Genomic DNA, 22,314 nt, shown 5'->3' on the forward strand with positions numbered 1-22,314 from the left:
GCTTTGTTTGTCAGAAAACACTATTTTTCCGTCCAAATATCTGCTTGGAGATAAAATGTTTTAGGCTATAAAGTCAGGAGGTTTCTATATACAAATATTGTATAACCCCCTGAACTAAACGCCAGACATATGTTTAAGTTTTAGGGTTACATCTGGGTTCCAAGTTGAAATACATGGTAACAGATCCAGTGTCCAGTTTCAATGTATGTGCAAATAGTCAGCGGGAAAACACTTACCAAGAGGTCAAGCCCACTTGACCCACGCCAGGACAGTCCGTCCAGCGGTGTAGCACGTTGGAACGGTCACTTCTGAGTTCTCTAGATCATCCTACTTGTCCTGAAACTATTCTAAGGGCGTCGTACGGTCGTCGCACGATCAATCTCAAACTGAAAGCATTCTTGAGATAGCCATGCATGTGTCCTGCAGTTCAGAACACTCGCTACAGAAAGGTTGGATCTTTGTCGGCGGCTGTCCCTGTTCCTGGTGCCACAGCCTGCTTGAAGATATATTCTACGTCATCAAAATCGTACGACGACCTCACGATTGTGACCCGATTAAGGAATATTACGACCTTCGCGATGGCTTGAGAGATTGTGATGTTCTTGAAGGATGATAGCTTTAAGAGTAGAGACAGGGTAGCCACTAGGCTAGCCATGTACCCGTCTTAATCAAATCATGGTTGGAAGGAAGGAGGAAAAATCGAACACAATCTTATTTTCCACAGAAAGACAACAGGCAGTACAGACCGTCTAGAATCAATACAAGATAGGAGAAAAGAACATTTGGAATTATTTCATCATTGAGGCAACCTGGATATTTTTGGAACAAATTGAATTTAGGGCAAGTTAAGAGTCGTAGCTTCATATGCAACCATTATATTCTAGCTCTAAATTTGTTTTATGAATATAGTGTAATAACGTCATAACGCAAAAATAGAAGGGATACTGGAATAGATAATATGACAACAAATGAGCGACAGTACAGCTGGTTTTTGCAGGACACATACACACGGACTATCCCCAAAACTAAATTCAGTTTGCGACTATACGACGTACATTATATGTGACCGGTCGCGACCCAGCAATTAGGTTCATCCTTAACCAACATATATTTTTATAACGATGACAAGAAGTATGAAATTGTGAAATAAATATTCAGAACCCGGAGTTCATTAATCGATTTTCATGTTTCGGCCCATTAAGAGGCAGAGGAAAACAATCATTCTCATTAGAAATACATACTCATCAATAATTTCAGGTGGGTTTTGTTAGGCCACACCAAGTAAATTTTATGGATGACGTCCTTTGGAGACCCTAAATCTAATGCGAGAGGGCGAAAAAAAAACAAGAAGGGCCATAAAAAACAAGATGCCTAGATTAGAAATATACTAAGAGACGACAAATGTTAGGACACAAATTGAATGAGGTGACACAGTGTAACAAGCAAGAAGTCTTTTATTCATCATACAAAACAGCAATAAATCAGGTGGAACAGCAGTTGTCGTCCTGTCCTGTTTTCGCGTTACGGGTTCCACGTCAATCTGACGATTTGCAGCACTGTCGTGACTCTTTGGTCATAGTTACAGGAAGCAGAATTTCTTGTTTTTTTTCTAGGAACAGGCCAAAATCAATGCGCGCGCGGACGTCATCCATAAAATTTACTTGGTGTGGCCTTACAAATAAATTTGAGGAAGGCGTTCTTCATGTCTTCATGTTCTTCACTAATCATACGTTAAACCTCAGGACTCACGGTTTAAAATCTTTGAAGTGCGCACGACCACGCCTTGTATCCACAGAGATATAAACTACATTGAAGCATATTGCAGGCATCTTTATACATATCATAATCAGCCATAAGAGAAATGAGAACGCCAATTATTGCTGGTACCGTAGTGATCATTTTGTGATCGACTACTAGTATGCAGCTCTTCCCCTCAATGAAGGTGAAGTAGATCTGCAGTTTCAACCTATATCGCAAGGGGGTGTTGATGTACGGGCGTGGGGAGCCATTATTCCGCTCACCGCGTCGAAGGTAAACATTGATAAAGGGTAGTCAACAGAAGGAACCAATAAACTCCGCCTCCTATCGACTTGTAATTTTAAGTCTAATTTTCCCTTCGTCTATGCCTTTAATTCTGTTCTATCAATCAAGAATCGCTAAACGAAGTACAGACAAATATTGCATGGCCCATAAAAATAAAACGCATGACTCAATCACCTATAGGGGGCGTTGCCCTCGTAAGGCGGTAAGACTAATAATTAACTCGTGGCCGTCATGTGATGACAATTCATGCAAAGGTCATTATCCAACTCACAAGGCAAGACGTCTGCTGCAGTTCTTAAGTTCGAGTGACTTCTCGACCGTCTGTCTGAGCCTTGAAGAAGCAGTGTTGCAGAGTGAAAGAGTTCCTCATTTGTGAGGAACTTGTGTTTCGTGTTTGGACGGCGAGGGGTGCAAAATGTCACAAGGTAAGAGTTCATCTGTTTACACGCTGCAATTCTTAAGTTTCGAGTGACTTCTTGACTGTCCTACTGAGACTCGAAGAAGCAGTGTTATAAAGTGAGAGTTTCTTTAATATTTTGGAGGAACTTCTGTTTCGTCTTTTGTCAGCGAGAGACCGGGGTAATATGTCACTAGGTGAGAGTTCACCTGTTGAAAGGTGAAGCTCTACTAGTATTATTCGATCATATACGTGACTGCGACTGTTGCAAACTGATCGAGGGGTAATTTCTTGGAACAGTCGCGCGACGTCGTACATATATCGGTCGAAATTCAGTTGTATTGTGCCGGAAAGGCTATTTTAGATTCGGATGTTAGTTCTGTCACAGTCTGCTTGAAAATTCTTCGTCAGCAAAATTGTACGATGACCCTGCAACACGAATGTGACCGTGTTGTATGTTGTATTGTCACCATGCTTTGCGTCTTTTCTGCTACTCTAGTGGCTAAAGCGTAATTGTATGTTACGCAATACAAAATTAAATATATCAAGCAACTCTATTAATTCTTGAGAACTAATATCCACTTCCTTGTTTCACCCGGAAGTCTGGCTGTAACCTTCATCAAAGTTTACTAAAGATTTAGGTGGGGGCTTAGCAAAGAGACTATATATTTACAAATCGTTTGTAGCTTTGTTTTGAGACGATCATCATCTTCAAAAACCATCTTCAAAAAACAACGTAGTGACGATTTAAAACCATGCTATGTATTCAATAAGCCAGAGGTTTATGTAAAAGTAAAGTTCTAAAATCTGTAACGCAACCCTTTAAGTTGATTTCCGGACAGGTATATTTGCATGGAGGTTGGTAAGCCGTCTAAAACACCTTTACAACTCCAAGAGCCGACGGCCGCAACAACATTGATGCCATATAAGAAAGTGTATATTGAGGGTAAAACTATTCATAGGTAGCCTACAAGATGATGAAAATCGTTGCACATTAGATCACAGCAAATTTACACAATGTAATACGGGCCACCACCAGGCTTTGGACTGTGGAACTTTTTGAGTCACGGTGTTTATGTAAGGGGTTGAAAAAGACACTTTTATGTATATTGCAAGAGGCAGTCGGCTATTGAAGTTTGTTGTGGCCAGTATGATAATCTGGTCAATGCAAATTCGATGCTTTGATCCCTTCTACATCAAGGACATGTCATATAGGTGCTAAATGTTGCATTGTCTGACTTGCAATCTGTAGCTTTGTCTGTGATTTGAGAATAAAAGCTGGGTGTTCTGTGGGTTAGGAAGACAGTCTGAGACAGACAGCTCGAGAGAAGGCCTGACGCAGAGAAAGTGCGTGTCAAGTCAAGTCAAAGCCTTTATTTTTCTTCGAAATGCTTGTTCGGCGCAAGGCCGCTTTTCAACAAGGTCGAAGTTGAGGGGAGGGGTCACGGATAAGAACCAAATCCATACAAACATAAATAATAAGTAATTAAATCAATACAATAAGTAAATGAATAAGTTCACAAATAAGTCATTAGGTTCGTAGCCAATTTAAGTCCATGGTGAGTCCCAGTTATGTCTGTTCCATAAGTGACTTGAAGGTATGGATGGATGGTGCTGCCCTAATGTGGGGCTGGATGTTATTCCATACCACTGAGCTGGAGTAAGCCAAGCTTCTTCTGTAAGCTTCCAAGTGCGGCCTCGGAGGGATGAGACAGTCAGTAGAAGCTGATCTGGTATTCCGTGCCACTTCATCCCTTCTCAGGCTGAAGACTCGTCTCATGTATGGTGGCAGTGCATTTCTCAAGGCCTTATACACCAGCAGAGCTTTTAGCTGTTGATGTATAGTCTTCACAGTCTTCCAACCAAGGCGCGATAGGATTTCTACTGATGGTGTTCTATATGGAGCTTTCAGAATAAGTTTTCCACCCGTTTTGGATTCTTTGCAGCTTGTCGTACTGCACCAAAATCGCTCCATCCCATACTGTGCATGCATAAGTTAAGTGTGGTAAGAAAATTGAATTGTATAAAGTGACAAGAGCAGCCTGATTTACGAATGGTTGGACCTGACGCATTACTGCAAGTGTTCGTTTCAATTTTGATAAGACATGATCAATGTGATAGTTCCATTTCAATTCACTGTCCACAATTATGCCAAGGTACTTGAAAGAATTTACCACTTCCAAAACACTTCCACTCATATACAACTGCAACTGGTCCTTTCCTTCCAGTCGCGTCTTTGTGCCAATTAGCATAGCCTTACTGACAGACTGTTTGCTAGGAACCATTGTTGCAAATGATCTATATCAGACTGTAGGGTGCGCTTTATAGTGTCTAAATCTGCATGACTGAAGTACACCACTGTGTCGTCGGCATATTATAAGGCTACCCGACATGACTGGATGCAACTTGGCAAGTCATTCACATACATTATGAAAAGCAGAGGCCCCAAGATGGAGCCTTGGGGCACTCCATATTCAACACTACAGAAATTAGATGTTTGACCATTCGTAACTGTACAATGAAATCTCTCAGAGAGATATGACTGAAACCACATGGCTGGCGAACCAGTGATCCCGAAGGCACTAAGTTTTTGTAGTAGGTATCGGCAATGCCTAGCCTCCTTCGCAGTCTTGTTGGGCGTCGGCGTAATTTTTTCTCTGAGCGACGCGAGTAATATGCCGCCGCGAGGTAGCCTCCTGTGCAGGCCCCGCGGCGGTGGGGAAGAGTTTTTAACGCATTATTTTAATATAGCCGGCCATCCAACATAGCCGCCGAGAGAAGGTTGCTTTCCGCCCACGCTTCTCTCGGCGGCTATGTTGGATGGCCGGCTATATTAAAATAATGCGTTAAAAACTCTTCCCCACCGCCGCGGGGCCTGCACAGGAGGCTAGCCGCGAGGGACGATTTGCTGCCGAGGGACTTTTTGCCACGGAGAGAAGGTTTCGCGCTCCAATAAGACTGCTTCCAATCGGCGAGTAGAAACTTAAGAAAGGACCTCGGATTTCATAGAGGCTATTAACATGTTCGTGCAGGTCCAATTCACATGTTCGCGCAAGGGTAATTCACGCCTTTGTCAACGGTTGGTTTTATTAGTCTTGCGTGTGTTCTTGCTAGCTAATCTCCAAGCAGATCACTCTCGGTGGCAAAAAGACAGTATCAAATTGGCCAGGCAGTATCCATTAGCCAGAGAAGGTCCGCGGCCACCGACGGGTGGTGGGGGTAGCGACAAAAAAAAAAAAATCCGGCCATATGTAAAAAGATAACGATCATTCCCCCACAACTTCTGCTTGGAGAGAACTTGCTAGCCCTGTAGCTAGTTCCCCGTGCAGCATCCAAAAAGAAAACAAAAACAAAAAACAAACCCAACACCCATAACGTTAATAGAGAAAATATAAATTTATTAACCTTCTTGGCGAAGGTAAAAATGTCACTCCTTATTGCATCTTTAATTTATGAATTACTTCCGGGTAAGGAAGTAATGCTTTGGGTGGCTGAGCTGTCGGTTTGTGTGTCTGCTTATAACCCGAACAGTATCCTTCGCAGTCTGTGGAAACTCAGACCTATACCTCACCAGCAGAACGCGCAGAAAAGTTGCTACAAGAATTCGCAAAAATGTGCAAAACCGCTTCCAGGTGTTGGACAATGACGGTGACAAACAAGCTGACACTTCAAGTACAAGTGCAAAACGCCGCAAGCAAGACAACAATGGAAGAAGTACAAAACAACCGGGTGTGAACAATATGGAGAACGCATCACGTCTGGAGACAGCGGCACAGAATCATCACAACAAAGAGCAGCCGCTGGACGTGTTAATCCTGGGCGACAGCAACACAAAGGCAATCAAACCTGAAATCCTATACCCTGACAGAAGTGCCAAAAGTGATGTAACTTTCAATCTAACAGAAGCCGAGGGCTACATTCAGAACTCTGCCCTTCCTGCCCCTAAGGTGATTCTGTTTCACATCGGCACAAATGATGTCCGGGACGCGCGCGACGCTGCTACAGTATTAAACCGAGGGATTTCGGAGGCTCGTCCACGTCGCCCACGACAAGTACCCCAGCACTAATCTTGTCTTCTCACCCATTCTCCCAAGGGATGACCCACACCTCATGGATATAGGCATGGAGGTCTCTTTTTACCTCCTTGATATAGGTAATGACATCAACTCATTCTTAAAAGTAGTTGCGGATGAGACAAGCTATGTACATATCACAGACAACTCCAACCTCTCCAGCTCAGGAACAATCAAGAAATCCCTGATGGCTACCATCTGAACAGGTATGGGACTCGAGTGCTGGCTGCTATAAACTTTAGGAGAGCACTGAACCCCCTCATAGGTCTGGGCGAATACAAAGGCAGAAGGAGCCAGCTTGCTAGTAATCAACCCTCTCCGATCCGCTCATACAGAGATGTAGTAATCGGTGCTCCCACAAGCAAGCAGCGCCAGTCACCTTCGCGCCCACCCACTCGCCATCAGCCCATGCGGAATCAGACCTCTCCAACCCCGAGCCCAGCCCGCCGGCCCTCCGGTCCCCCCACGGGAAGCCGTTCCTCCACACAAGGGCAGGGACGCACGGCTCCGGTTCCAGAGAACGGACCAGCAAACAACACGCTGAACTCCTCTACACAACAGTCCCCTGTACCGAAGAATCATCAATCTACCGTACCCAGTCATCCTGTTGGACCCTGGAGTCGCCACCCTCCGCCCGGACCCTGGAGCCTACCCCCACCCACCGGACCCTGGGGCCCGCCCGTACCCCACTGGGGGGCGGCTGGTGTTTTTCCGGGCCGGCCGCTAGGAGCGCAGATTTAGTCAGGCTACACACGTACGAGTGGAGGAAAGATTGACAGGTCAAAAAGGTCACGCACAGGGAATGAGGGGACTCCAAAGTAGGTTGACATGCACGCGGGTGGGGAGGATTGACAGGCAGAATGAGGTCAAAGACAGGAATAAGGCAAACTTGCAATTGATAGGCTGAATAAAAGTTCTAAACGGGAACTATGCGGCTCCAGATGTCTTACTGAGGGACGACTGCGTGTGCGAGATGTCGGTTAGCTGAGGAATGACTCCCCTCGAATTCACAAGGCAAACTTGCAATTGATAGTTATGAAAACCAAGAATATTTCCCGGCCCTTAAATCTACATTTGTTTCTCTTCCAGTTGAACTGTACGATGAGTCCACGCCGTTTAAGGCTGGATCCATCCAGGAGTCGGGGCATGCGCAGAAGAAGGGTCTGACGGTGATTACCGCCGCCCTGTTCCTGGTGGGAGAAATGGCGGGAAGCGGCGTGCTGGCGTTGCCGAGAGCAGTCGTTGATACAGGTAGGTAATTTGGCCCAATTCCCACTAGGGTAGAATTGACCGGATCGAGCCGAATTAAATCGCTTTGATCCGACTTCGATCCGGCTCGATTCGCCTCGAAGTAGGATCGAAGCCAGATCAAAGCGAATCGATTCGGCTCGATCTGGACAGTTTTATTCTAGTGGGAAAAGGGCAATAGTCTCTAAAAGGTATCCAATACATAATACAATTTCAGGGTGGCAAAAAAAACACATTATTCTGGAAAATGAAATATGTCTGATATTGGCATTTACTGCCATTTCGTAGCATACAGTATTTTCGAAATCATTTCATACTTGAAGTGTTTGAAATAGCCCCAAAACAAGCATTATTTTTGGTACCACCAATAAATAGCTAGAACTAGCCTATAATACGAAACAGGCAACCGTTTTCTGCTTTCATTTTTTTGTTGTTTCTCTTTTTTTCATTTTCTTAACAAAAATGAACAAATGACCTGGGCCAGACGGCTGCCTGTCGATGGTAACTGGTGACGTAGCAGACACCTTGTGGTGTTGGGTTACATTATGTAGCAGGACAGATTAAGAAAAAGTGTTATTTGTTGAGTATAGGTATGTGAAGGTTAACATTGTGTATTTCCTTTGCAAATTTAACTTTCTAGCTAACCCCATCTTGCCTCCAGGTTGGAACGGTGTGGTGATGCTGCTGCTGTGCTGTGCCGTGGCGGGACATAACGGCATCATGCTGGGCAGGTGTTGGAACATCCTGCAGCTCCGCTGGCCGGAGTACAGGGACCACGTCAGGGATCCCTACCCCGCCATCGGCGAGAGGGCTTACGGGAAGGTTGGAAAGTAAGTGGATCCTAACACAGATACTTTTTTTAATCAATTTGCTGATAGCATGCAAAAAGGAATATCTATTATGCTGTCAGTAGTCGTTTATTTTAACTCAATAAATGTTCTTAAAACATTTTGATACTAAAACTTCATACTACAGCATATAGTGGTGGGCCAATAATGTAGCATTTAGGAACCCTGAAGATGTATGAAATGCGTGGTTAAAGGGAAAAGTTCAAGAAACCATTATCAGTCATTATCACATACGTCGTGTGATCGTCGCATGGTTACAGGTTGAGGTTATTCTTGTTACGGAAAAGCAAGGAGGATAAAGTTGTCTTTTCTTAACCTGATTCGGAAAACTAGGTTGTTTTATATCATGTCGGCGGTTGGTTCTGCTTGAAAATTCTACGACATCAAAATTGTACGACGTCATACGACGAATGTGACCATGTCTTCACATAAGATAATGTATACGTACGGTCAAAAGGGGGCCGACTTTTGAGCCTTGACGAACCCACACTAGTCTCTTCCAGACTAACTACGCTGGCTATATGTAGGAGAATAATTGCCAGGGGAGTTTGGCCGCCTTGTAGGTTTGACTGGCCGCGCACTTCGGAGGGAAATAAACTACCTCCCCGCGGCCGGACTCCCTTGGCCAATTTTACTCTCTTTTTTTGCCGAATTCTACGATCCGCATTCCCGTAGAAAGGCCTGGTAGAGGCTAAACCCACACTACATCGCAGTAGCAATATTGAACTGTAGACATTGTAGATATTGAACTATTTTTGTGTTTACTGACACCAGGGTTGCGGTAAGTGTCTGTGTGAACGTGACGTTGTTCGGTGTGGCCACGGTGTTCCTGCTACTGGCGGCCGAGAACCTGCAGACTCTGGTGCAGGACCTGTCTCCTCACCGCAGCACCTTCTCCTTCTGCTTCTGGCTCATCATCCTGGCGGGCGCGCTCACACCCTTCACATGGCTCGGGTCGCCCAAGGATTTCTGGTGAGCATCTATTACCTTCGCCGAGAAGGTTTTGTTTTCAGTAGTGTTTGCATGCATGTGTGTGTGTGTGTGTGTGTGTGTGTGTGTGTGTGTGTGTGGTGTTTGTGTGTGTGTGTGATGTGTTCAGTTTCAGTTTTATTCAGATCCACAATTAGCCTCATAAGAGGCTATTCTTCCTGTGTGTGTGTGTGTGTGTGTGTGTGTGTGTTTGTGTGTGTGTGCTTTAGCATGATAACTCAAGACGCTTTGGATGGATTGTCATGACACCAGGTAGATGGGTAGGTCTTGTACTGCAGCAGAACGTCCGGTTCTGATATCTCATGATCTAGACATGCTAGGGTCATGAATTTTAGATGGTTTTAGATAGCTCTTGTGCTCGGAAAGACGTCACATGAGTTTAAGCCAACTATCAGCTTAGATTCAGTTGTGTTGACTTGTTGGACGTTGAGGGATGTAGCCTGGATACCGGCCTTTTTAGCACCAGTACGCTCTCTCTATCTCTTCAATGCCAGGACGACAGGACATATTCTATTCGTCTGTCATTTGAATAGTTGCTTGGTGATCGATCAGGCGCACTCATTGGCCAAACAACGCCACGTGACAACGGAGAGAAAGAGCACTAAAGCTGAAAAGGGTGGGATCGACACTAATCGTAATGACGATCTGTTGTTACGTAGTAACCAACGAAAAGGACACTGTAATATGTATCAATGGCAGACCAAATATGTAGCCTTGAGGAACCTATGATATCTAAAGGTTATTGCTTTCAAGCAGAATCGTGAAGGCTTTTATTTTCTTACATGTTCCATTTCAGGCCTGCGGCAGTTGCTGCGACTGTTGCCACGGTGTTGGCGTGTGTACTGATGTTTATTGGGGTTCTTGTGGACATCCCAAACTTTAAACACACGAAGGACCAAGAAGAGGACATTAAGGTATATTTCATAGCGTCTCATAAATGACCTTCTTAATATTGCATGTTAGGAGACGTGGGGCACTATGGGGATGAGTGAAGGGGGGGGGCAATATATTAGCATGATAATATGGATCGGACACAGTACGCATGCACCGATTAATTGCTGTGTGGGGAAGATCTTGGTTTTAGCTTATGTTACCCATAATGCACCGCGTCTCCCAGCATGCCATGGGATCAGGGAAAAGTTCCATGGGCCAATGTTGTGTTTTCTCATACATTTTGGGATACACAATTTTAATAGATGAAAAAACAAGTAAACAAATTAAAGAAATAAACAAATGCCAGCTTAATGTTTCCTAATAACAACTTTGGACATTTAAATGAATCAGAAAAATTCATATTTCTCATGAAACTTGACAAATCATGTATCACTAGTTCTATATGCTCGTACATCTATAACTGCGTCAAGAAGCGAGAAGAAGTCGAACAATGTAAATAGTAGTTCACATTAGTATGTATAGTTTAAGTATTATTATGGCTTCACCAGACCACGAAGTGGTCTGGTGAAACCATATTGTTTTCTCTGATGTTTCTTCTCCTCCTTCTTCTTCTCCTGCCATTTTTTAAAATGGATTCAGCTTCTTCATTTTGGGGCCTAAGGATCTGAAATTTGGTATGGAGGTACAGTGGGCAAATACCCTTAGGCGTTTTTTAAATTTTTGTGATACAGGCTTTTAGAATGGTTTTATTTGAGTTTTTTGGCTGTATTATAGCAAATGTATTACTGTGTCAGTGGGCAGTGTTAACCACATTTGGCATGAGTCATCACAATGGAATGCAGGGCATCAACCAATAGGCATGCAGCTTTCCTCTCTTCTTCTTGCTGATTGGCTGTTGGGATTTAACTTGATTAACACCTGCACAGACCATTTCCATACTGACAGTATGTCTGTATTCAAGTGTTTTGGTAGGTATTTCAAGCTTTCCTGCTCCAGCATTGGAATGCGGGGCATGAACGTTTTTTTTATTTTGAAAATCAACAGTTTGCATTATGCAATTAAAAATCCTAACCAATAATGTAGGGAATAGCTAGCCAACTGTTGTAGTCTTAGTTGTATGTTACTTCATATTATAGTTATATCAATGTAAAGCATTGTTTTCCCTTGTGTTTCTCATTCTTTCCCTGCCATGTCGTAAAATGTGGTGAAGCCATCGCTGTATTTGCTCCAAAGCAAATATTGGCCTTTCTAGTTGCTGTATGCTTTTTCTTGTCTATTCATGACCTGTACTTAGCTTGTTAGAGCACAAACGTACAATAAAGGTCTTTCATTCATTATTGACTAAAACTATTTTATTTTATCGTTTCCCCAGGCGGTGTTCCTGACGTTTGGAACCATCCTGTTCGCGTTCGGAGGGGCGTCCACATTTCCCACAATACAACACGACATGAAGGAACCACAGAAGTTTTCCAGATCAGTCGTCCTGGCTTTTGCAGGTCAGTCTGGTCCGTGAATAGTTTCATCAGGTTGGAAGGTCACTGACCAAAGAGACTCTTTTTTTTTTACACAACCAAGGGTTTTATCCGGCCGACGTTTCGGTGACCTAAACAATGATATCTGTGCTGTAAAACGTGAGTCAGTCAGAATTACTTAGTACCTTGAAGAAGGGTCATATCACGGGTTGGGAACTGTATAAAGTTTGAAAAAAAAAGAACTGATACTAAAATACAATCAGAAAACAACACTCGATGACCCTGGTGTACAAGTCCTACTCTATATACTATAGAGGCTAGTTTTTACACTGGAGTACTAGTTACTTAAGTTTTACTACCTTTATGTCTGGTTGAGTGTGTTCGTGAGTGAAGATAAGGAGTGATAAAAATGTATTTTGTAGGTCCGTCTCTTTTGGAAATCCATTTTTGCTTTAAATTTTGTTAGTTGGTCCTCCATAAAGGTAAATTCGTAAAAAAAATGACAAGTTTACACATACATATGGCATGTATAAACATATCTGCCCCCCTCCCACCCCAGCTCTTCTGCTGATGTATCTCCCAGTGTCCATTGCGGGTTTCCTGGTGTACAAGTCGGAGTGCGATAACAACGTCCTGACGACCCTGACTGCGGGGGGTCTGAAGTACGCCTCCCTCATCCTCATCACCCTGCACCTCATCTTCGCCTTCATCATCGTCATCAATCCCGTCTGCCAGGAGCTAGAGGAGCGCTTCAGGATAGCCAATAGTAAGTCTAGTAGACTTTTGGAAGTATTGATTTGGGTGGCGTCTGCTTGTTTGTCTTCAATGTGAGTGGGCGGGGATTGGGTTTCACTTGATTGACAGATTTTTTGTCAGGAGTTCGAGGAACGCTTCAGGATAGCCAATAGTAAGTCTAGCAGACTTTTGGAAGTATCGTAACAGTGGGAGTTTATAGGCGCTATCAACTGATCCGGCTGATGGGTCTAGACCTTTTCGGCCGAGCGGTTGGAGCGTCTGGTTATGAAGCTCTAGTGCATGCCCGGGAGGTCGTGGGTTCGAACCCCGGCCCGGGACCAGACGGGTTTTTATCTGTTCCTCCTGGTTTCTTACAGTGGTTCCCACACCGGCCCTGGGAGTTCTGGCAAAGAGTGCCGCTCTAGGGATGTCGAATTCGGAAGATTCGAGGACGAATCTTGAAAAGAAAAGGGGGAGTAGTGTTACAGTTACAGTTTTTAGGTTTATAGGCGCTACCAACTGACCCGGCCGATGGATCTAGACCTTTTCGGCCGAACGGTTGGAGCGTCTGGTTATGAAGCTCTGGTGCCCGGGAGGTCGTGGGTTCGAACCCCGGCCCGGGACCAGAAGGGTTTTTATCTGTTCCTCCTGTTCTTACAGTATTGTTTTGGGTGGTGCAAATTTAAGGTAATTTATGAGTGGGCGGAGATTGGGTTTCACTTGATTGACAGATGTTTGTCAGGAGCTCAAGGAACGGTTCAGGATAGCCAAATTAGTAAGTCTAGTAGACTTTTGGAAGTATTGATTTGGGTGGCGTCTGCTTGTTTGTCTTCAATGTGAGTGGGCGGGGATTGGGTTTCACTTGATTGACAGATTTTTGTCAGGAGCTCGAGGAACGCTTCAGGATAGCTAATAGTAAGTCTAGCAGACTTTTGGAAGTATTGTAACAGTGTGGGGTTTATAGGCGCTACTAACTGACCCTGCCGATGGGTCTAGACCTTTTCGGCCGAGCGGTTGGAGCGTCTGGTTATGAAGCTCTAGTGCATGCCCGGGAGGTCGTGGGTTCGAACCCCGGCCCGGGACCAGAAGGGTTTTTTTCTGTTCCTCCTGTTCTTACAGTATTGTTTTGGGTGGTGCAAATTTAAGGTAATTTATGTTAGGTTTCATCAAAGACCTGATAGAACGTCCTTGGTTTTATGTTTGGGTTGTGAGTGGGTGGAGATTGGGTTTCACATGATTGACAGATGTTTGTCAGGAGCTCGAGGAACGCTTCAGGATAGCCAATAGTAAGTCTAGCAGACGTTTCTTCTGGGATGGAATTTTTGTTTTGGGTGGCGCTAATTAGAGCTAGGCTTGTACGTTGGAAGTATTGATTTGGGTGGCGTCTGAATGAATGAATGAATGAATGAATGAATGAATGAATGAATGTCTTCAATGTGAGAGGGCGGAGATTGGGTTTCACTTGATTGACAGATACTTGTCAGGAACTCGAGGAACGGCTCAGGAGAGCCAATAGTAAGTCTAGCAGACTTTTGGAAGTATTGATTTGGGTGGCGTCTGCTTGTTTGTCTTCAATGTGAGTGGGCGGGGATTGGGTTTCACTTGATTGACAGATTTTTGTCAGGAGCTCGAGGAACGGTTCAGGATAGCCAATAGTAAGTCTAGCAGACTTTTGGAAGTATTGTTTTGGGTGGCATCTGCTTGTTTGTCTCCAATGTGAGAGGGCGGAGATTGGGTTTCACTTGATTGACAGATGTTTGTCAGGAGCTTGAGGAACGGTTCAGGATAGCCAATAGCAAGACTAGTAGATTTTGGTCACCTCCGGGACGGAAGTATTGTTTTTGGTGACTCTAATTAATGCTAGGTTTGTATGCATGGAGTCAAATGTGAGTGGGGGAAGATTAAGTTTCGGTTGATTAACAGATTTTTGCCACAAGATCGAGAAGCGGTTCAGGATAGCCAATAGTAAGTCTAGTAGACATTTCTTACGTCGAGGACGGAAGCTTTGTTTTGGGTGGCGCTAATTTGAGCTAGGTTTATATGTATAGGTTCCTATGTGCGTGGGCGGAAATTGGCTTTTGCTTGATTTACAGACGTCTGGCAGAAGCTCGAGGAACGGTCCAGGATATACATGTATAGCCAATTGTATGTCTGGTAGACATAACTGTACGGAAACACACAAACACACCTAGCACAATACGTCCGTACACGGAAGGTAATACTGTATTTAAGTTTTCTTATGTCGAATCTTTCCGTCAGGGTTTGGAGTATTCCGGATCTTACTCCGGACGTTGCTGGTGGGACTGGTGCTGTTTACTGGAGAGAGTCTGCCCCATTTCGGCGCCATCTTGTCCCTGGTCGGAGGTTCAACCATCACCTGCCTCACTTTCGTCTTCCCCTCCCTTTTCTACCTGAAACTCTCCCGACAGACGAGCCCTGATTGGCCAGAAGTGTAAGTTTTCTATGATGTATTTCTCAAGCGCCCAATCAAAAGGAGAGTACTTTTACAAAACAGGTTAGAGCTTTTTCTTTGCTGGGGTAACCGTATAAGGGTTATTCCATATAGAAGAGGGGGTGGTCAACTAAGGTGATTTTCAAAATGACGGAGGGAGGGGGGGCAAGAGATGGAAATAGAGGGGATGAGACAAAAAACCATTGATCGCCCTAAGGTATTCTTAATGGAATGACCTAATATACAACAACAATATCTGACTTGTTGTCCCCCTTGCGTTTCCACAGAGAAGTGCAGCCGTACGAGTGGGCGTGGCACATAGAGTTCATTCTGATTGGTGTGGTGGGCGGCATAGCCTCCACCTACTCTGCTATTGACGGGATCGCCAGCGGTTTCCAGGTGGTTCCCTGTTACGTCAACATGACAGCTGCCAACATGTAGATTTCAAGACTGTATAAGGAACTAAGAAATACGCCGATGAGTCAAAAATACATAAATTGCCATGAACTTGCCCAAAATGGCTGCTTTTTCTGTAATAAAATAGCAGAGTGATGTCTTGGTTAATACAAAAACAAGGCCATTGAAGAACCGCGAAGAATCTCACCCCATATGGGAGGTTTTGATGTAATTCGTAGTCATTGCTAACTGACACACAAAAAAGGCTACGCCTGTGAGGTGTCGCCAAAAATGTTACACAAAACGTATAGAATGCCGGGGTAATTAATCTTGATTTGTTACACCTTACCAGGGCTCTTGGGCTTAGCCTGCAAAGAAGTCTCAGTTTTGGGCGTTTCCGTAAAGTTGTAGTATAAGAAATACATGTTTGATATCTGTAAAGTCACGGATATTAGAACTAAGTAGTATGTCACCATGTTTTGTTTTACATGGTGACTGCATGAGAGGCTAATTTTAGAGAAATTCAAACGTTTGAAGAAACCATGGTGCAATCTTTACAGTTTTATTATTCTTTTGTGAATATGATGTACAAAAATTAAGGGAGCGCGATTAAGAGTCAATGTGCAAATGTGATATGACGTGATATCATGTGAAGTATTCTGGACATTTACGAGTATATAATATACATTCATAAAGCAAGGTGCTTTTTTTGCATATCGTTCTTCACGAAAAAAAAAACGTAACTGTAATTTCAGTATTTCGACATGTTTCTTTGCATCATTACTATTCTATAGATGTCTTGATTGATTCAAACAGTTCCGTGATGCGGGTGCTGTTTCTGACAAATTCTGAAACGAGGATCACAAATATTGTTGTAATAACAAATGTATTTCTCTATAGTTGGTAGTAGGTAGGGTCCGGAGGTCCTGTGTTTGAGGAGAGCCACACAAAGACCCCAAATACAAGTATCGAAAAGGGCCCTAAATTCCCAGTGGTTCAAACCGTACAGTCTGTTTTTTTACCGTAGCCTAGTACTAGCTTGCATACACTGGTGTGTTTCGCCTTAAAAGGCGTCTACGATATGCCTTGGGTTATGCGAAACAAAGAAACAAAAAAGCAGAATCAAACATTGAACGTACATTGTATGCTTTATTCTTTCAGTGCAAAATTAGGTACAAACGCACGCATGAAGACCGAAGTCGGCAATGTTTCTACAACGAATTACCAGTAGGTTTTAGAATAACTGATAATAATTACATTTAGGGTGCTGTAGGTTCCGACTGGACCATTCTGACCGGACTTACAGGCTTTTACAGACATTAGTCTGATATTGTCAGACATTGCAGACAGAAACTGATACAGAATATCGCATTTGAGTTTTGTCGGCAAGTTGCACCGTTTGCCAGGGTACACGTTCAAAGTTCACAATTTGTTTACTTGCACTTTTGTAACGTTAGTAATCAGACCAATTGCACAACACCGGCCACTTAAAAACACAAAAAATGCAAATATTTGATGGATATGCAGTCACACTCCCATTGGTTGAACCGCTAATTATCATGCTACAATTGGTTGATCGGCTAATTATGATAGACAGTCAGGATCGGTCTATTGGCATGCCAAGGGCATCATGCGTACCTACCAGCAAAATGAAACAAATAATGTCGATAACTGACCCAATGTAAACATTCATCATCATCATGTAAACATTACGATGATCAAAATGTTTGAACGATTTCTGTACTAAAACAACGATTGACCAATTCAAGTTTCCAAATACTGAAATATTCCAAGCTTAGATTAGGTGAGAAAATGAAAAAAAAAATCGCGCATCCAGAACTAGAATTATTCAAAAGTAACACATTTCTGTAAACGTCTTGAACAGGAATGAGGGGCAGAAGTCGCCAGTCGTAATTTCCAAGCAGATGTCGAAGGGAAAATCGTAACATCCTTTATCCTTCCTTTTTTTCTGCTTACCACGCCACCACGCGGTCGTATTTGTCGTAGGTCGTCGTGCGATTATATCGACGTCGTGTGGTAACTGTTTTCAAACAGGCCGCGATAGCACCAATTGCTGGCAATGGCAGCATTTTTCGACAGCGGATTTTTGCAGGACTAAAACAAAACTATCGTAAGAATGATGTAAGTTTGCTATCGTGCGATGATCTTACGGCGAATGTGATGAGGGGCTCTTAGTAAACAGCTGTAATGTTGTAAGCAGATCTTTCCTTTGGCGAAACGGTGACAGCACCAAAAAGTGCTCCAACAGTCCAGACTGGAGACTCAGAGTGTCTGACCAATTTGATACTGTCTTGTATTTCTTTTTTAGGAAGCGAGTATGGGAACCCTGCTATACAAATAGTATAGAGCCCAGGCTAACTGCCTGCTGTTTATTAGCTACTCTCACAATTTTGACCAAGAAATGTGTGCTTTGAGAAACAGGGGCGTGCATCAGAACAGAAAAAAGAAAGTAAGAGCCTCAGGATGTTACGACGTTCTCTTTTAATCTCCAAGCAAATCTTTTGGTGGCTGAAAAGACTCATCTAGTAGGCCGAATCTAAAAAGCCAGAGTGTAGCCATTCGTGTCCAGCCATGTCAATTTGATTCTGTCTTTGCAGTCAGCAAAACATGTGTTTGGAGATTAGTTCTCTTTGGCCTCCCATGTTTGCTGGTTACCCTGACACTTCTGAGGTCGGCAGGGAGCCCGGGCAGCACACCGGGCAGCAGTGCACGATGTCCTGGTTCAGCTGGGCCAGCGTGCAGGTGGGAGACTGAGCCTCACAGGCCTGCTGGGTGCTCACGTCGATAGTCACCGCCACGGGGATACACTGGATGCAGGTCAGGTGACAGATGGGTGCTGGGTCGACGCAACCTTCCCGATGGACTTCTGAGTACAAGACAAAGTTTGGCACTATCAAACATATTATGTTAATATATGCAAATTCAGTGAAATTATCATTATGTTCTTCATTTGTTATATTTATTTGGTTTGTTTTATGTACTCTACTAGTTTGTTGTTTTATTTTGAAGCATTGTTTTTTTTTTAATTATTGCGATGCAATATTTGTACTTAAGTTAGTTTATACGTATCCTTAAGTTTGTTTTGTTCAATATGTGCAGGGAGCATACATGCACCAAAATGGCGACATGTCAACTCGGGGTAAATAAATGAAAAATGAAGTCAAACAAGGGCCCAGTTATTATTATGAGAACTTTCGGCATTTTCGGCATGTTGACCACTGTCAGAAGGCAACAAAATTTCCTTTTCCCCCAAAAATTAGGCGAAAATTAATGCGCGTGCTGATGTCATCCATAAAAATGACTTGCTGTGGCCTTACCGTTCTTCACAGCACCAGTAGCTCCTGGCTTCACAGTCTGTTGTCCTCCACCCGCTGCCTCCTCCACGCGATAGATGGGGAACTTGGCACAGAACATCGCCATGTCTTCGGTCAGGAAGCTGCGGTCGTCCATGGCCCGACGGATGACGTTCCACGTGCGAGAGGTCGGGTAGCTGAGTTCCAGGTTCACGCTGGAGCCCGTAGCCTATCAACAATAGCAACAAGAATAAATTGATAAATAAGTAAGACCCGCATTGTTACAATGCCAGCTAGCTTCAGAGGACAGTACAGTGAACCATGTTTTTTATTTTTATTTATTGAACTTTACAGATTTAAAAAAAAATCTGTGAGGAGCCGGCAACAGAAAGCTGGTTTCTCTACGGGGCCGGCTCCTCAACAGAGATACATAGCACCGAGACAAATAATACATCAAGATACATCAAAATATCAGAACTAAAGATATACAGTATACAAAATACAAACAACAATAAAGGCAGTAAGGTATGGCTAAGTGGTCAGGCAGGCATGACATCTACAAATGGAGGACCAGGTGCATATGTTATCGGTGGAATATGTGGAGTGTACCCGGGATATGTAATAAGTGGCTAACAATTTCCTGACAGATGAAATGCTAAGATTTGAGTACAAATGTTTATACAGTAAACCAGTCATATTAGCCCTGTTGAAGACGACAAACGGTAATCGAAACATAGGCTCATGTAATACAAATGGTTGTGAATAAAAGAACTTAACTATTCAAGTAAGGCTTAAGGAAAAAGATGTTGTGTTTCCTGTTTCAGTCCTAAAAAAATACGATTGGTAGGTATAGATTCTCCTTTTTTTCTCAGATTTAGGCTGAAGTAATTCAAGAAATACATTCGTTCGACGCAGGCCAAATTATATTTATTTGCCCCGTTTAATGCTCGATCTATTCAAGTAAGGAAAGGTAAGAACCTTGGCTAGTTGAAATCCGTTCTCGAGAACGCCTGGAGCCGGAACCTGTGGCAGCAGGGGAGCGAGGTAGCAAACCTTCTTCTCCGGGAAGCGGAACATCGTCAGTTTCTGTAGGGCAAGAAAAAAACAACGAATAGTATTAGACAGTAATACTTCTTCTTCTTATACAATTTCCCCCAACACGAATGAGGACGAAAGAAAGGCCACACTGACTTAATGTTATGGCCATGTATGGCATTTAGTTATTTATTTATTTCATTTGAAGACTCCAAAACTAGTGCGCGAGGGGGAATAAAAATTTCAGCCCAACACAATTCTTACTAACATTATAGGAATACAAAGCTGGTATGTTGAATTTGCGGTAGTACATAGCACCTTTGACGACTTTTACTGCACTGCATGCTGGCCCTTTGCTGCATTTATGTGTCGACACTGTGCTGAGTTTTTGAGTTCTTTGGTGCCTCGATCGGTAGCCTGGGTTCCATCCTCCGTAATTACGTACCATCGCTATATAGCTAATTACCATGCACTACGAGGTATGGTACCCAGGCTACCGGTATTTGCTTACCGAGTTGAAGTCGTGCATGACGTCGGACTTATCCACAGTGTTGTACTGAGGAACCTCGATGATCTCAAGGTTCTTCTCAGCTTGAATCTTCACCGAGATCTTCTGGCTGAAACCGGCAAAGTCCTTACGCACCAGAACCTCGTGGATCTGCAAAGAAAGAGGATAAACAGAAAGCTAGTAGCAGTTTTACACACTACTACACTCAGATCGAACATACTACACAAGAAGTTTGTCAACTGAAGTCTATCAATACTTGTACTTCTATTGTTAACATATTGCTGCATGGGGAAGGGGTTCAGCGCGCATCTTTAGTCTTATTTTGTATAGTTAAAATGTCAAGTGGAGCTGTTAAAATAATTGTATATAAGTTGAGTGCAGCCCCAATATGTCCTTGTATTGTTTTTTAAATAAAAATCGGTTGAAGCGACCCCTTAGCCCCACCCACCTTCGCCAACACGTAGAAATGCGAAATGAAAACATAAAAAAACACAAAAACATAAAAATGCAACCCGGCGGAATGAGTGCCGGCCCAACCATTAATTTCAATGCAATTAACAATTGGTTGAACTGCTGATTGTGACGGACATATACTAATCTCAACATTTGCTAGAAATTACCTTCGGTGCAGAGCAGTCACACACCGGCCCGGCATTGGAGCACAGGTAGAGGCCAACCGTCACGGCAAAGAAGAGGGGCATACACGAAGCCTGGAAACAATATCCAATAGCGTTAATGAAGGTGAAGCCCCTGTCACACATTCACGAATCACATCCTCTCGAACGCTAGCTGAACGTTCGCCGACCATGGTTAGGAGTGGGCCGGCACCGAACCGAAAGTTTCAAAATGTTCGTGGGCCGTTCGGGAGGTTTGATCATAGTTGGCTGATTTTCGACCGTTGCAAATCAGCCAACCAACCGGGAGTAGGTCAGACAGCAGTGTTTGGGTGTGTTCAGGGATCAAATTTGACTTCAATTTAGCTCTAATTCGTTTCGATTCGTAAAGAAAGGTAGGCGTAGGCCAAAGTGCTCGCGAACGTCAGCCAAACCTGGTCGACTGGTGTTCGGGAACCAATTCGGGGGAAGGTCGTGAATGTGTGACAGTGTCTTTAGCTAAAGGAAGAGATAGTCCCGAAGCCTTTTTCGAGGCCGTGGGGGCATTGGGTTGATAGATCACTGTGTCCTTGGCGCGGTATTGGAAGGCGGAGAGATGGACACTCTTTCTATTTAAAAAACGTTACTTTTATATCTTGCACATTTGGTAATGAAAGTGTGGATTGAAAAGGAAGAGCTTGGCATTTAGACAGAAACTGGCACAACAGGAAAGTAAAACTCAATCTAGTCTGTGGTCACGGATTGAATGTGTAAGCAATAAGAACTCTACATACATGTACGTGTCAACTCGAGCCATCGGTATGCTATAACGAGAGAATACAAATACACGTACCATGTTGAATTCCCGCGTGTGCAAGTAGTCAGGTCGCCAAACTTGCTAGCCAGCCCTTGAATGCGTTTTAAAAGAGGGAACGGTGCAGGGTCCCTTTTAAAGGCTGTCATATTTGCACAAAAGATAAACTTTATTTTCCAAGCGTGTCAAAAGATCGGTTCAAGCAGCTCTGGTTGGTTCATTTTTGTCAGGCGGCAACTGAAGACAAAACAAAGTTTTTCCTGGAAATTATGACAGGTTGTTGTTCCCAGTGACAGGATGTTTTTTGGACCTTGGCATCAGGCGTGCTCATAAATAACCTGTTTTGTAAATATTTTTCACGAGTCATGCAGAAATGAGAAACCGAGTCGTTTACATCAATTCGGTATTACGGACAAGATACGGTATTAGCGAATCACTGTATCTGTTTGCTGGTCATGTGTAAGTTCTGCGTTTGTGTGAGTTTTTTTATTGTTCCCATGTA

At 43.6% G+C, this 22,314-nt stretch overlaps 2 protein-coding genes across 3 annotated transcripts; one reads left to right on the top strand and one right to left on the bottom strand.

Moving 5' to 3' along the window:
* Positions 1 to 2,279: 2,279 nt before the first annotated feature.
* Positions 2,280 to 16,080, top strand: LOC109480373 (proton-coupled amino acid transporter 3-like). Of its 2 annotated transcripts, none has more exons than XM_019782562.1 (9): positions 2,280 to 2,468; positions 7,603 to 7,764; positions 8,423 to 8,591; positions 9,384 to 9,581; positions 10,396 to 10,513; positions 11,866 to 11,989; positions 12,525 to 12,731; positions 14,960 to 15,152; positions 15,440 to 16,080. In XM_019782562.1, exons 1-9 carry the CDS (start codon positions 2,459 to 2,461, stop codon positions 15,591 to 15,593), a joined length of 1,335 nt encoding a protein of 444 aa, XP_019638121.1. In that variant the 5' UTR covers positions 2,280 to 2,458; the 3' UTR covers positions 15,594 to 16,080. The 2 variants fall into 2 exon arrangements, with proteins under 2 accessions (XP_019638121.1, XP_019638122.1); XM_019782563.1 differs by lacking the exon at positions 2,280 to 2,468 and adding an exon at positions 6,481 to 6,560.
* A 2,140-nt stretch (positions 16,081 to 18,220) lies between these two features.
* On the bottom strand, positions 18,221 to 21,166 carry LOC109480208. Its single transcript, XM_019782357.1, has 5 exons — positions 21,026 to 21,166; positions 20,409 to 20,555; positions 19,841 to 19,948; positions 18,887 to 19,091; positions 18,221 to 18,435 (listed from the first exon to the last, which is right to left on the bottom strand). Exons 1-5 carry the CDS (start codon positions 21,164 to 21,166, stop codon positions 18,221 to 18,223), a joined length of 816 nt encoding a protein of 271 aa, XP_019637916.1.
* Positions 21,167 to 22,314: the final 1,148 nt, after the last annotated feature.

The sequence above is a fragment of the Branchiostoma belcheri genome, unplaced genomic scaffold, assembly GCF_001625305.1.
Source record: "Branchiostoma belcheri isolate BF01 breed outbred unplaced genomic scaffold, Haploidv18h27 scaffold50, whole genome shotgun sequence".
NCBI classification, from domain to species: Eukaryota; Metazoa; Chordata; class Leptocardii; order Amphioxiformes; family Branchiostomatidae; genus Branchiostoma; species Branchiostoma belcheri.